The sequence below is a fragment of the Chiloscyllium plagiosum genome, unplaced genomic scaffold (genome assembly GCF_037043375.1).
Source record: "Chiloscyllium plagiosum isolate Xiang-an unplaced genomic scaffold, Cpla_swu_hap1 HiC_scaffold_43, whole genome shotgun sequence".
NCBI classification, from domain to species: Eukaryota; Metazoa; Chordata; class Chondrichthyes; order Orectolobiformes; family Hemiscylliidae; genus Chiloscyllium; species Chiloscyllium plagiosum.
In genome coordinates, this window is record NW_028270181.1 from 21463108 (window position 1) to 21478794 (window position 15687).

Sequence of the window (15687 nt, forward strand, 5' to 3'; positions counted from 1 at the left end):
GTAATTGTACCAGCCTCTACCCCTTCCTCTAGCACCTCAGAGTGAAAAAGTTGCCCCTTAGGTCACTTTTAAAACTTTCCTCTCTCACCTTAAACCTATGCCCCCTAGTTTTGGACTCCCCTACCCTGGGGAAAAGACCTTGGCTATTCACTCTATCCATGCCCCTTGTGATTTTATAAACCCCTATAAGGTCGTCCCTCAACCTTCATTCCAGGGACTTCTAGTGTAGTTGCACCATTCTCCAGCACACATCCTGTGTGTAACATGCACCATCTTGAATTCAGTCACATATTTGCATTTTCCAGTATTTATCAAAAATGATACTTTAAGCACAGAAAAGTCAGCCTCTGTCTATGTCCAAGTCATAATCATAGACATCAAGAATGCTATAATTGGGGAAATGGCAAAGAAAAGCTAATATAAATGGCTATTGTGATGAATCCTGAGACATGTCTTTGGTAATGGTACCATTTAATTCGATTCTGGAGGAAACATATGTTCCCACTCAATAACATTACTTCCTTTTTGTCACGGTCCCGTTGCTTTATGTTTTGAGTCAGTATTTCCCATTCAAAGTTGCTATGTCACCATTTCAATTTTTTTGTGAGCTTTGTTGGCTGGGCCAATATGTGCTGCCCATCCCTAGTCTCCCTCGCAGTTGATGGTGAGTTGCCTTCTTGAGCTGCTGAAGTCCATATAATGTAGGTAGACCCTCAATGCCCTAAGGGAAGCAGTTCTAGAATTTTGACTCCACAATACTAAGGGAGTGCTATTGTTGAGGATAGGGCAGTCGATGTTGTCTACATGAACTTTACTAAAGTATTTGACACAGTCCGTCATCATAGGCTGGCCCAGAAGACTGTCACTTGAGATTCACAAGTGAGTTGGTAAGTTGGATACAAAATTGGCTTGATCATTGAAGATAGAGGGTAGGCCTGTCCTAGAGGTGGTCGAAAGGTGTGTCAGGGTGGACTGAGAACTGGAAGGGGCATGGGGTGGACCGAGAGCCGGAAGGTGTGTAGGGACGGGCTGCCTTAGTGGTCGGAAGGTGGGAGGGATGGGGGCTTGCTGGGTCTGTATTGTATGCACTGTTTTTATGTAACTGGGTTGAATTTTTTATGTACAAATGTCATTGTCACTGTCGTGTCATATGTGAAACTGGGATTTGAGGTTTGTCCTCATCTCCCTGTAAACTGGTTGAACGGTAGGGTTTGGGGCCTGGCTTTGCGCTCCTCTCCCTTGTAAAATTGCGGTTGTATACAGCTGTAAATGTTAACTGCTTTTTGTAAACTGTTTTGTAATTAAGTAAATTTTTTTAAAAGACAGAGAGGGTAGTTGTGGGGGTGGGGCATGTATTTCTGCTTGAAGATGTGTGACCAGTGGTGTTTTGCAAGGCTCAGTGCCAGGATCTCTGTTGTTTGTTATACATGTAAATTATTTACATGAACATGATGGTGGCCTGATTAGGAAGTTTTTAGATAACATGAAAATTGGTGCAGTTGCAGTTAGTAAAGCAGGTTGTCAATGATGCAGCAGGGTTCAGATTAGTTGGAAAGTTAGGTGGAAAAATGGCAAATGGAGTATAATCCAAACAAGTATGATATGATGCATTTTGGGAGGTCAAAATGAAAGAGAAAAGTATGTAGTAAATGGTAGGCTCCTTAGGAGCATTGGTATACAGAGGGATCTTTGGGTAAAAGTGCATAGCTCCCTGCAAGTATCAATACAAATGGATACAATGCTAAAGAGGCATGTGCCATGTTGTCTTCATCAGTCAGGGCAATGAGTCTAAAGGTTGTCAAGTCATATTGCAGCTGTATAAAACTTTAAGCCGTATTTGAAGAACTGAAGAATGGACTTAAGAGAGCTAGAAGGGGTCACGAAAATGCCTTGCCAGGTAGGATTAAGGAAAACCCTAAGGCATTCTACACTTGTGTCAGAACGAGCAGATGGCCAGAGTGAGGGTAGGGACGATCAGGGACAGTGGAGGGAACTTGTCCCTGCAGCTGGAGGAGGTAGAGGAGGTCCTTAATGATTCCTTTGCTTCTATATTCACTACTGAGAGGGACCTTGCTGTTTGTGAAACAGGCTGATATGCTCAAACAGGTTGATGCTAAGAAGGAGTACGTGCTGGAATTTTGAAAAACATGAGGATAGATGAGTTCCCTGGGCCAGACGGGATATGCCCAAGGTTACTACAGGAAGCAAGGGAAGAGATTGCTGCACTTTTGGCAATGATCTTTTCCACATCCACAGATCCCTCAAAATTGCCACCCAAGTTGACAGGGTTGCTAAAAAGGCATATAGTGTGTTGGCTTTCATTAACAGGGGGATTGAGTTTAAGAGCTGTGAGGTTATGCTGCAGCTCTATAAAGCCCTGGTTAGACCACACTTGGAATATTGTGTTCAGTTCTGGTCGCCTCATTATAGAAAGGATGTGGAAGTTTTAGAGGGGGTGCAGAGGAGATTTACTAGGATGCTGCCTGGACAGGAGGGCATGTCTTATGAAGAAAGATTGAGGGAGCTAGGGCTTTTCTCATTGCAGCAAAGAAGGATGAGAGGTGACTTGATAGCAGTGTAAAATATGATGAGAGGTATAGATAAAGTGGATAGCCAGAGACTTTTTCCCAGGGCGGAAATGGCTACCATGAGGGAGCATTATTTTAAGGTGATTGGAGGAAGGTTTTGGGGAGATGTCGAGGTGGGTTCTTTACACAGAGAGTGGTGGGTGTGTGAAATGCACTGCCAGCAATGGTAGTAGAGTCAGATACATTAGGTTTTGGATTAGTAGCGCTGGAAGAGCACAGCAGTTCAGGCAGCATCTGAGGAGCAGTAAAATCGATGTTTCGGGCAAAAGCCCTTCATCAGGAATAAAGGCAGAGAGCCTGAAGCATGGAGAGGGACATTTAAGCGACTTTTGGATAGGCACACGGATGATAGTGAAATGAAGGATATGTCGATTAGTTTGATCTTAGAGTAGGATAAAAGGTCGGCCCAGCATCAAGGGCTTTAGTGGTCTGTACTGTGCTACGTTCTATGTTCTATTTGGGGGTTTTGTGTACAGCTTGCCACACTGTACAAAGAATATGAGGCCTCCAGATCAGGAGATATATAAAATATATATCTCAAATAAAAGGAATCCAAGTATGACCTTTGCAGAGCCATTAAGACAGTGAAGAACCAATACTGATCCAAACTAGAGACCCAGACAGACACTCAGCAACTATGGCAAGGACTGAATGACATCACAGGCTCTAAAAAGAGAGAGTGCAAGATAGCAGATGGTGACACATCTCTCCCAGATCATCTCAACGCCTTCTAAGCTTGCTTTGAGCAGAATTTTGGCGGAGAGGTAACACCTATTCCGACAAGTCCTGAAGAACCTATTCCAACAGTCACTGCATCAGAGGTCAGATCAGTTTTCCTTCAGGTGAATTCAAGGAAAGTGATGGGACCAGACGGAGTACCAGGCTGTGCACTCAGAGCATGCGCAGATCAACTGGTAGAGGTCTTCTCGGACATCTTCCCCCTCTCCCTGCAGCAGGCCACTGTCCCTGTCTGTTTCAAGGGGGTCAACATCATCCCTGTGCCTAAGAAGGCTCATGCAGCATGTCTCAATGACTGCTGCCCAGTTGCCCTAACTTCAGTGATCATGAAGTGCTTTGAAAAACTGGTCATGGCATTAATCAACTCCAGCCTCTCCACTACTCTTGACTCACCCCAGTTTGCCGATCAAACCAACAGATCTATGTCAGATGCCATATCACTTACTCTTCACTCCTCGCTAGAACATATTGACACCAAGAACAGCTACATAAGAATCCTACTCGTTGAAGGCTGAACTGTAGTCAATACTATTATCACCTCGAGACTGATTACTGAACTTAGTGATCTCTGGCTAAGCCTCACTCTCTGCAACTGGATCCTCAGTTTCCTGACCCACAGGCCACAATCAGTGAAGATTGGGGACAATATTTCATCCTCACTAACACTCAACACTGGAGCCCCCCAGGGGTGCGTACTCAGCCCCCTACTGTACTCACTGTATACCCATGACTGAGTTGTCAAATACCAGACTAATGCCATTGATAAGTTCACTGATGAAACCACCATAGTCAGTTGAATCTCAGATGGTGACGAAACAGACCACAGACAGGAGGTGGAAGATTTGGAAAAATGGTGCACTCAAAACAACCGAGCTCTCAACACTGGCAAAACCAAGGAACTCATTACTGACTTTTGGCAGGATGTTACTCATGCCCCCCTTACACATTAACAGCACAATGGTGGAACGAATGGAGAGTGTCAAGCTCCCGGGAGTGGTCAATCACAACAAGCTTTCTTGGACCCTTCATGTGGATGTACTAGTTACAAAGGCCCAACACCGTCTCTTCTTCCTCAGGCAGCTGAGGAAATTTGGCATGATGGCGAATACCTTTGCCAATGTTATAGATGCACAATCGAGAGCATTCTGTTTGGATGTATCACTACCTGGTATGGCAACTGTACCATTCAAGATCGGAGAGGTTACAGAGAATGGTGAACTCAGTCCGGACAATCACAATGGCCAACCTCCCCAGCTATAGAATACATCCATCAGGCTCACTGTCAAGGAAAGGCCACCAGCATTCTCAAAGATCCATCCCACCCTGGCAATGTTTTTCTACAACCTCTACCATTGGGAGAAGGTACAGAAGTCTGAACACGTACCAGCTGGTTTTGTAACAGTTTCCACCATACTGCTGTTAGAATACTGAACAGACTCAAACTCTTAACGTTCTCCTGTTTCTGATTTTGCTGCTATTTACCTATTATTTACTATCTATGTTACTTAGCGTGATCTGCCTGTATCGCGTGCAAGGCGTAGTTTTCACTGTGCCTTGATATACGTGACAATAAATTCAATTCATTTTAGGGAGGCTTTGGAGAAAATATAAAAGAGTTTGACCAGAATGCTGACTGATCTAGAGTTATTTAGCCATAAGGAGAGGTTGGACAAACTTGTATTGTTTCCTTTGGAGAGCTGGAGGCTAAGTGGCAACCTGCAAAAAGTATATAAAATTACAGTTTCATGCAGAGGCAGGTAGTCAGACGCTTTCTCCCAGGTTGGAAATATCAAGTACTAGGGGGCATAGGTTTAAGCTGAGAGGGGGAACGCTTAAAGATATGAGAGGCAAGTATTTTACACACAAGGTGGTAGGTAGCTGGTCAGGGTAGGTGATAGAAGCAGATATGTTAGTAATGTTTAATTCTTTAAGGAGGTGACCAAGCATGTGGATGAGGGTAGAGCAGTGGATGTAGTATCAAATGCCTTACTAAAATCCATGTATAAGGTTCCCCATGGTAGGCTTATGCGGAAAGTCAGGAGGCATGGGATAGAGGGAAATTTGGCCAGTTGGATAGAAAACTGGCTAACCGGTCGAAGTCAGAGAGTGGTGGTAGATGGTAAATATTCAGCCTGGAGCCCAGTTACAAGTGGAGTTCCGCAGGGATCAGTTCTGGGTCCTCTGCTTTTTGTAATTTTTATTAATGACTTGGAAGAGGGAATCGAAGGGTGGGTCAGTAAATTTGCAGATGATACGAAGATTGGTGGAGTTGTGGATAGTGAGGAGGGCTGTTGTCGGCTGCAAAGGGACTTAGATATGATGCAGAGCTGGGCTGAGGAGTGGCAGATGGAGTTCAACCCTGCCAAGTGTGAGGTTGTCCATTTTGGAAAGACAAATAAGAATGCGGAATACAGGGTTAACGGTAGGGTTCTTAGTAAGGTGAAGGAGCAGAGGGATCTTGGGGTCTATGTTCATAGATCTTTGAAAGTTGCCACTCAGGTGGATAGAGCTTGTAAGAAGGCCTTTGGTGTATTATCGTTCATTAGCAGAGGGATTGAATTCAAGAGTCGTGAAGTAATGTTGCAGCTGTACAGGACCTTGGTTAGGCCACATTTGGAGTACTGTGTGCAGTTCTGGTCGCCTCACTTTAGGAAAGATGTGGAAGCTTTGGAGAGGGTGCAGAGAATATTTACCAGGATGTTGCCTGGAATGGAGAATAAGTCGTACGAGGATAGGTTGAGAATGCTAGGCCTTTTCTCATTGGAACGGCGAAGGATGAGGGGTGACTTGATAGAGGTTTATAAGATGATCAGCGGAATAGATAGAGTAGACAGTCAGAGACTTTTGCCCCGGGTACAACAGAGTGTTACAAGGGGACATAAATTTAAGGTGAAGGGTGGAAGGTATAAGGGGGATGTCAGGGGTAGGTTCTTTACCGAGAGAGTGGTGGGGGGCATGGAATGCGCTGCCTGTGGGAGTGGCAGAGTCAGAATCATGGTGACCTTTAAGCGGCAATTGGATAGGTACATGGATAGGTGCTTAAGCTAGGACAAATGTTCGGCACAACATCGTGTGCAGAAGGGCCTGTTCTGTGCTGTATTGTTCTATGTTCTATGTTTAAGAGGCATTCAGTCCAGGTACTAGTCCGGAAGCCTCCTGCCAGGCTAAGACCACCACTCCTGGATGAGACCACCTACTGAGCCTCACATGGTGACGAGACCTTCACGCCAGGACTAGACTGCCACCATATGGGGAGACAGTAACACCAGGTGGAAACCGCCTGTCTCCTCCTTCAGACACCTGGGCCTAGCTGCCGGACCTGGAGCTAGTGATGCCTTAAAACTATTCTTGGATCCTTAGCTTAAATATATAGTTCAGTAAACCTATTCCAATCAGAGGCTATATCAAATAAATGGTTATTCCAATGTTTCTAGCTAAGACTCACTCACTTGCTCATTCGCTCATTCGCACCCATTTAGAAGCAATAAATATATAAAAGGGATTATGTTTGAGAAATACATGATTAGTTCAGATTGAACATGATGTTTAGCTCCACCCACAGCAACAAATGAACAATGTGAATCTTTCTTGTATCCAATTACAAACACACATTGAAAGTAATCTCCATACGGGCACACTTCATCCTGAAAGAATTCAGTCAAGAAACCCTGGGTCTGTATGGTGTTGTGTGTGAATGAAATGTTAACTGATTTTATGGTTCTAGAGATGGTTTAATTATTAGTATTGGCCATCATCCTGTAAAACTGACAGCATTGTCTGGAGCTTTTTTCTGTGCAGTTCAACAAAAAACTCTATGTTGCAACCCCTGTTCCTCCATTGGCTCCTCTGTCAAAGTCCACCCTGTTAGTAATCCTTAGAAATCATGGAAGTGATTTTAAAAATTCTAGCTTTTCATGTCATAATTGTCATCACTGAATCCTTCTGAAACATTACGCTTTGGATGAATTCAAACAGAAAGTGAGGAGAGATTTTTAGTTCCTTTCTGACCTTGTCCTGTCTGGGATTTCCTACTTGTGAACATTGTGTTTAAATTGACAAAGTTCCAATTTTTTTAGATTAGATTAGATTCCATACAGTGTGGAAACAGGCCCTTTGGCCCAACAAATCCACACCGACCCTCCGAAGAATAACCCACCCAGAACCATTCCCCTGACTAAGGCACTATGGGCAATTTAGCATGGCCAATTCACCTGACCTGCACATCTTTTCGATTGTGGGAGGAGACCAGAGCACCTGGAGGAAACCCACGCAGACACGGGGAGAATGTGCAAACTAATTTGAAACCCCTGACTTTTGTGAGGGAGCCACAAATAATAACAATTTTAAAATAAAAACACATTTGCAACAGCTCCAAAGTGACATTTCCAAAAAATGTTGCTGTATGTTTGAGATCCGGTGATGAATTCCACTGGATGGATGACTCATACACATAGCAATCTTTCCACTGTTTGAAGGTCTTACTATATCAATGTTAAAATCAAAGAGGGACAGTCCTGATGTCTTCTTTTGTATACTTTACATTAATGCTGGCAATAAACCTTCATAACTTGTTCTGAGCCTGAGACACAAACTCTGGGAAAGATTAATTGCCTGTTGATGCCCTGAACAGACAAAGTCCAAATCATTGATTATGTGCCTTTGAAATCAAGAATCACAGATCAAACTAATGCCAAAGCAACACTGCTTTGGTCACTTAGAAGGTGTTGCAGATCCATATAATTTACTTTAAATGCTTTCATAGACTTAAATGGATGGGATTCAGAAATATGGGACTGAAACCCCTAATAATCACTGAGGTGACTGCCTGTACCATAACAAGAAAATAATGAGCAGGATCATAGAGGAACAAAATTACAAAGCAGAATTTACCTAATTCTGAAATGGCTTGCACCTTTCTACTGAGTTTTTTTAACTAAGCAAAAATTATTTGAGATGCAGATATTGCATCTTTCAAAACTATGAAAGCCAGCTATCGACAGTAAAAGCGATTACGCGAGTTTTCTTTCCAAGTTTTCTTTCTGCTTTCTTTTGTATAACTGCATGTCGGTATGTAAAAAGTGATTTTCTCAGTGATGTTCCCATAAAGAAAATTTTGGGCTTCACTGTGGCACCTGTATAGGAGTTCCAACCAAAATCAACAAACTAGCTTTTACGTAGAAACCCCCCTCCAAGCCAATGCAAGACATTTGGCCATACTTTTAATTGATTGTCCTACATCCCTTCCAATTACAGATTCAGATTGAGAGACACAATCTAAAGTCAAATTGCTGGAGAAACTCAGCAAATCTAACAGCATCTGTAGAGAGGGAGAAAGAGTGAAGTCCAGTGGCCCTGGAAGACTTAAAACATTATTTTCTCTGCACAGATGCTGCCAGACCTGCTGAGTTTCTCCAGCAATTTCTGTTTTTGTTTCTAAAGTTACCTAACCCTGATCAGTTACAAGACCCATTCCAGATACAAATATGTCTTCCAGAATTTATGAAATAATCATAACAAATACAAAAGAAATGATACTCAATAAAAGGAGTAACTTTCAGTTTATCCACATGAGAATGTCAGTGGCTTTAACTGGACACCAGTCTCTTGTGCTGTTAAGCCTTTCATCTGTTAGAATACAGTGATAGTTTCACTTCTTTCATGTGTAAATCACAAAACCTTTTTCTAACAGATGAAAGGCTTAACAGACAATCAATTTTTCAATGTATAATTTCAGTTACATCACACTGTAAATTTTTGCTATAACTCCTGTGTGTTAGGATTGAGCCCTCCACTACCACCTGATGAAGGAGCAGTGCTCCGAAAGCTAGTGTGCTTCCAATTAAACCTGTTGGACTGTAACCTGATGTTGTGTATGTGGTGTCACCTTTTTAGTGTTTAACTATCATTCCAAGTTATTGACTTTGGGAAGCTTTGTGATCGCAGTTACCTAACATGGGCCATTGATGATTTGTAGCAATTTTTTGATAGTTTATTGAGAAGCAACAGTTTAGAAATGGTGTATAAACTACTTTTAAGCAAAGAAAGGAAGTATATAATCTGCAACCGATGAGAATGTTTCACTGATCCCAAAGCCATTCTGTAGAATGGAAGAATAGAAGCAGCACATTCCCACATCTCAAAGATCTTGCTATCTTTAGTGATCATCTTTGTTTGCAACTGTCCATGTTCTTCCCTCAAGCTGATGTGGGGGGCACATGATCTTCCTCCAAGAAGATTTGTAGTTCATCCCCCTGGAGCCCCTCATAACCTCTTCCTACCGCCCCCTTGACCATGACCCCACCCCCCATCACCAAACCATCATCTCCCAGACCATACAGAACCTCATCACCTCAGGAGATCTCCCACCCACAGCTTCCAACCTCATAGTCCGGGAACCCCGCACTACCCGGTTCTACCTCCTTCCCAAGATCCACAAGCCTGACCACCCTGGCCGACCCATTGTCTCAGCATGCTCCTGCCCCACTGAACTCATCTCTACCTACCTCGACACTGTCCTATCCCCCCTAGTCCAGGAACTCCCCACATACGTTCGAGACACCACCCATGCCCTCCACCTCCTCCAAGACTTCCGTTTCGCCGGCCCCCAACGCCTCATCTTCACCATGGATATCCAATCCCTCTACACCTCCATCCGCCATGACCAGGGCCTCCAAGCCCTCCGTTTTTTCCTCTCCAGACGTTCCCAACAGTACCCCTCCACCGACACTCTCATTCGTTTGGCCGAACTGGTCCTCACCCTTAACAATTTCTCCTTTGAATCCTCCCACTTCCTCCAGACCAAAGGGGTAGCCATGGGCACACGTATGGGCCCCAGCTATGCCTGTCTCTTTGTTGGCTACGTAGAGCAGTTGATCTTCCGTAATTACACCGGCACCACTCCCCACCTCTTCCTCCGCTACATTGATGACTGCATTGGCGCCACCTCGTGCTCCCGCGAGGAGGTTGAGCAATTCATCAACTTCACCAACACATTCCACCCTGACCTTAAATTTACCTGGACCATCTCTGACACCTCCCTCCCCTTCCTGGACCTCTCCATCTCCATCAGTGACGACCGACTTGACACTGACATCTTCTACAAACCCACCGACTCCCACAGCTACCTGGATTACACCTCTTCCCACCCTACCTCTTGCAAAAATGCCATCCCGTATTCCCAATTCCTCCGCCTCCGCCGTATCTGCTCCCAGGAGGAGCGGTTCCACCATAGAACACACCAGATGGCCTCCTTCTTTAGAGACCGCAATTTCCCTTCCCACGTGGTTAAAGATGCCCTCCAACGCATCTCATCCACATCCCGCACCTCCACCCTCAGACCCAACCCCTCCAACCGCAACAAGGACAGAACGCCCCTGGTGCTCACCTTCCACCCTACCAACCTTCGCATAAACCAAATCATCCGCCGACATTTCCGCCACCTCCAAACAGACCCCACCACCAGGGATATATTTCCCTCCCCACCCCTCTCCGCCTTCCGCAAAGACCGTTCCCTCCGTGACTACCTGGTCAGGTCCACGCCCCCCTACGACCCACCCTCCCATCCTGGCACTTTCCCCTGCCACCGCAGGAACTGTAAAACCTGCGCCCACACCTCCTCCCTCACCTCTATCCAAGGCCCCAAAGGAGCTTTCCACATCCATCAAAGTTTTACCTGCACATCCACTAATATCATCTATTGTATCCGTTGCTCCCGATGCGGTCTCCTCTACATTGGGGAGACTGGGCGCCTCCTAGCAGAGCGCTTTAGGGAACATTTCCGAGACACCCGCACCAATCAACCAAATCGCCCAGTGGCTCAACATTTCAACTCCCCCTCCCACTCAGCCGAGGATATGGAGGTGCTGGGCCTCCTCCACCGCCGCTCCCTCACCACCAGACGCCTGGAGGAAGAACGCCTCATCTTCCACCTCGGAACACTTCAACCCCAGGGCATCAATGTGGATTTCAACAGTTTCCTCATTTCCCCTTCCCCCACCTCATCCTAGCTTCTAACCTCCAGCAACTCGATCCCCTGACCTGTCCGGACTTGTCCGACCTGCCCAGCTCCTTTTCCATCTATCCACTCCACCCTCTCCTCCCTGACCTATCACCTTCATCTCCTTCCCCACTGACCTATTGTACTCTATGCCACTCTCTCCCCACCCCCACCCTCCTCTAGCTTATCTCTCCACGCTTCAGGCTCTCTGCCTTTATTCCTGATGAAGGGCTTTTGCCCGAAACGTCGATTATGCCTGTCCTCGGATGCTGCCTGAATTGCTGTGCTCTTCCAGCACCACTGATCCAGATTTTGCCCCTCATAACTGCCCATTCATTCCTAGACCTATTGATATACCTTACTTTCAAAGATGTCCATCTGTGTCTGTCAATCACCTGTCCAAATTGTTTCAGCCAATGACCGTTGGCAGCTACTCATGATGCCAGGATGTCTGTTGTCCCCTTGCCCACTTCTATTTGCTGGTTAAATTTCACCCCTTATAAGAGTAAAAATTTCTCTTTTTTTAAAGCATACATTGATAATAGGATAGTGTGTTGCCTGGTAAATCTTTGACATGAGTAATGATCTCAGTAGTCCTTAAAACTATTTCTGTGTTTATATACGAGAGATCTGTTTACATTTATAGAAGGTTAGTTCCTGCTACACGGAAAATTCTAAATATGAAATACAGAAAAAGAATTCAGTTTTAACAAGGATACAATTTCCAACAAAATGTCCCAGAAGGATGCTTCTAAATGTTCTTCGATATCTAACAATATTCTTTAATGACAAGAACCATCCACAATAACTATGGATAACATAAAACAAATTAAAGCTCAAATAACCAAAACAAAAACAATTACACAGTGGTTTATTACAGAGGTTAAATGACCATTTTGTAAAATAGCTGTGTCTTTAACTAAATGCTTTTTGATTGCAAAGCATTCTCTTACATGTTAGCCAAAATTTATGGTACCTTGAGCCACGAAACAACAACAAAACGATAAAGCAATGGCTTAATTTTGACCTGGCTGTACAGTTTATTCCTTAAGGAAATGGTTTAATAACTAAATACAATTAAATAGACTATAATTCAATTACTCACTTGCTTGATCAGGCCAAAATGATTAATTCTTAAAAGATAACTCAATCCTATATCTGCATTACCTTTTAGATTTGACTGTTTCAATTTGCTCCAGACTGATCTCTCTCAGTCTACTCATTTTAAACTTGAGGTCATCCAAACCTCTGGCCATGTCTTTATTCACAATGAATTCCATTCAGTCATCCTCCCTGGGCTTACTAAACAACATTGACTCTTGCTTGACCAACACCTTGATTTTGAAATTCTCATCCTTGTTTTACAGTCTCTTCATGAACTTGTACCTCCCTTCAGCTGAAAAATTGTCCAAAGTGTCAGTACTCATTGAAGTCTGGCCTCCTGAGTATCTCCAATCTTGGATAGCTGTGTCTTCAGTTGCCAAGGCTCCAAGATCTGGAGTTCTCCCCGTAAACCCCTGCCTCTCCACTTCCCTTCCTCCTTAAAATGTGTCTCCTTGTATCTCATTTGCCCTAATTTCACTTCTTGTAGCTCTGTGCCAAATCCTATTTTATAATGGATCTGTGAAACATCTCAGAACGACATCTCTGTAACTGAACGTTGTTGTTGACTGACTTCTGTTTTCAATTAAGCATCTTGATATTTTCTTGCCATTAAAACTCTCCACCTTTCTTTGCCCCATAGGGTTCGATCCACCTTCAAGGGAGTCAAGTGAACGAGTTCACAGCCAACCCTGAGGAGCCTGGCAAACATCTGTTTGAAATAGTTCCAGGTAAGAAGGTAAAATCTGTTCCAGCTGCCTGTCGATGCTGTCTTTCTCTGGGTCTAAACATTCATTAACTTCTTATTTTGACATGTTCTATAACTGGCCTGAGCCTGATGGTACATTTACAACAATTTCAATGACTGAATGACCTCTTAACTATGATGTTGGACAAGTGTTTCACTGTTTTAGAATCAACAGGTATTGTTACCACAGCACATACAATACAAATTATTTTTCCAATGAAGGGGGTATGATATGACTGATAAGTTGACTAATTTCCACAATTGAACACATACCTGACTAGAGATTGTAGATAAAATACTTACAAGCTTGCCACAGTTTCCTTTACCTGACTTTTTTTCTCTCTATTTCTTCCTGCTCTACTATTCACCCACTACTAATTTTCTTCCCAATTGTTTTGGATCGGACCAGGCCCCGTCAAAATATATTAAGGAGGTAGCCTAGACTCTAACTTATTTTGTTATTTTAAAGATAATTGTCAGGTGTTGCACTCCAGATGCAATTCAATTGGTCAAACTATTCGATATTAAGCAAAACACAATTTATTCAAACACTATAGTTAAAATATAAACAAAAGAAAGAACTTGGAATGACTAAACTCTACTGGAAAATGTAATAGAATAATGGATACAGTCGGTTCTGATGTAACGCAATAGTTCCGTTCTCATGTGGTCTCGTGTTCTAAGAAAATGGCACAATAGCCGCTCCGTTTAAACTAATGGGACCAGAATCACATTATAGCCAATGCAGGTAAGGAAAGTTCATGTTCTACAAATAATGGTCTAAATTCTTCAATTGTGTTAAAGCCAATTCACTTCGAAGAGACACGCATTATAGCAGAACCAACTGTATAGTAACTGTTACTAATTAACTGTTTCAGTGTTGTAACATCCCATAAATGCACCCTTGGCAAAAGGCAAATTCAGAGAACACATTTTGTCTCACTTGTAATTCAACAGCCCAGGAGGAGAAGCCCCCAGCTTTTGGCTGTAATCCAGAGAGGGGAAAAATAGCTTCCACTTCTTCAAGACCCCAACAGTAAATACTGCTGAAAATGGAAAAATCCCGGTGCTGTGGGTGGGAAGTTGACCACACCCAGTCAGGCCACATTTATTGTTGCAGTTTTTAAGAAAAAAAAAGCACCCAAGGCTTCTCATAGGCTGCTCAGTACCTGTTCCCCAATCTTTCTCTCTGCAAGAAAGTAGGACAAAATGCACCTCTTCAAGCCACAGCATTGTCACTCAGCCAACTTTGCAACATGAAGAATATGGCATTATCACTAGAGTTTATCAGCCTCTTTCCCCAACCACATTAGCATCCACTTTCTGACGAGACCGGGGACGATCGGGATGTGTTGTTCTGCCATGAGCTTTGGCATCCTCATTCCCTTCTGTGTGTCTCAAACGGAGATGTAAACGATCGAGGTTTAGTTGAGTCCAAGCTCGGCACCATGTTTCCTTTCTCCTGCATGGCTGCCCTGTTTCTGAAATTATGCACCAAGCTACATTCGAGCTCTTAGTCAACTAAAAGCAGTGACGAAGGAAAAAGATTAAAAGGTTCAAAATAAGGGTTTGCTCCACAATCATGTGGTGTAATCAATGCATTGTGTAAATCAGGAGTGCATTGATCTTTTTCAGAAATGCTATAGAAAGTCAAATGACGACTGTAACTAGATTTACAGACACACTGGAGGTAACTTTTACCTGACAATGATTAGTAGACCCGGGTCAGGTAGGAGATTAAATGTTAGAAATGTGAAACTGGATTTCAATCTGCCTCAGACTTGCACACTGGTGGTAGTGGAAGAGGGCAGTAAGAGAAAGAGGGCAACCTATCATCTCCTGTCCTTGAAATCCAGTGTCCCACACCACACCGTCACAGGATTTCTATCCTTTTAACTCATGGCTGGAAGGTTTCCCAGGCCTCAGGAAACCTTGCAGATAAAAGGAGGTGCTAAAGGTTAGGTGCAGCAGCAAGGGCTAGCTCACATGTTGGAAAGTGTCTTTCCAACATGTGAGCTAGTGTATATAGAGGTGTTTCTCCAGGTCCAACACTCCATCTTATGACTGTAACTTCATGCTCTCTCTCGGAGCTTCCTGTCCCTCCAGCCCTTCTCTATCATCAAGGGCCTATGATAAGTGAGCCCAGTGCGGAGTTGTGATGGCAAATTTGGAGACAGGATTGGGTTCCCAGCGGCTTCTATATCATCGAGGTAGCCCTAGTGCCATCTCAGAGCCCCTGTGACAGAGGCAAGTTTGGATTGGTGCAGTGGCTACATTGGTGAGCTCCAGCAAGGACCCATGGTGGTGAGGGCATCGGTGGAAGCGAGGTGGCACTGAGGAGTGGCGACATGTGTTCCAGAGGTAGGGTGCAGAGCTTCATGCCCAAACACCAGGCCCATGGATCATGACTTAACAAAAAGGACTGTAAAGTTTCTTTCTTTCCTTTTCGTTTTTCTTTTCTTTTCATTTTTCTTCTTTCTTTCTTTTCTTTCTTTCCTTCTTTCCTACCTACCTAC

At 43.9% G+C, this 15687-nt stretch overlaps 1 protein-coding gene across 1 annotated transcript in view; it reads left to right on the plus strand.

The window, feature by feature from the left end:
* The window catches only part of arhgap22a (Rho GTPase activating protein 22a), a 388741-nt gene that overhangs the window by 107886 nt on the left and 265168 nt on the right, over positions 1–15687 (plus strand). Inside the window, exon 3 of the mRNA XM_087982560.1 lies at positions 13067–13154. Coding sequence (XP_087838686.1) covers positions 13067–13154 — 88 coding nt within the window. The remainder of the gene's footprint in view (positions 1–13066; positions 13155–15687) is intronic.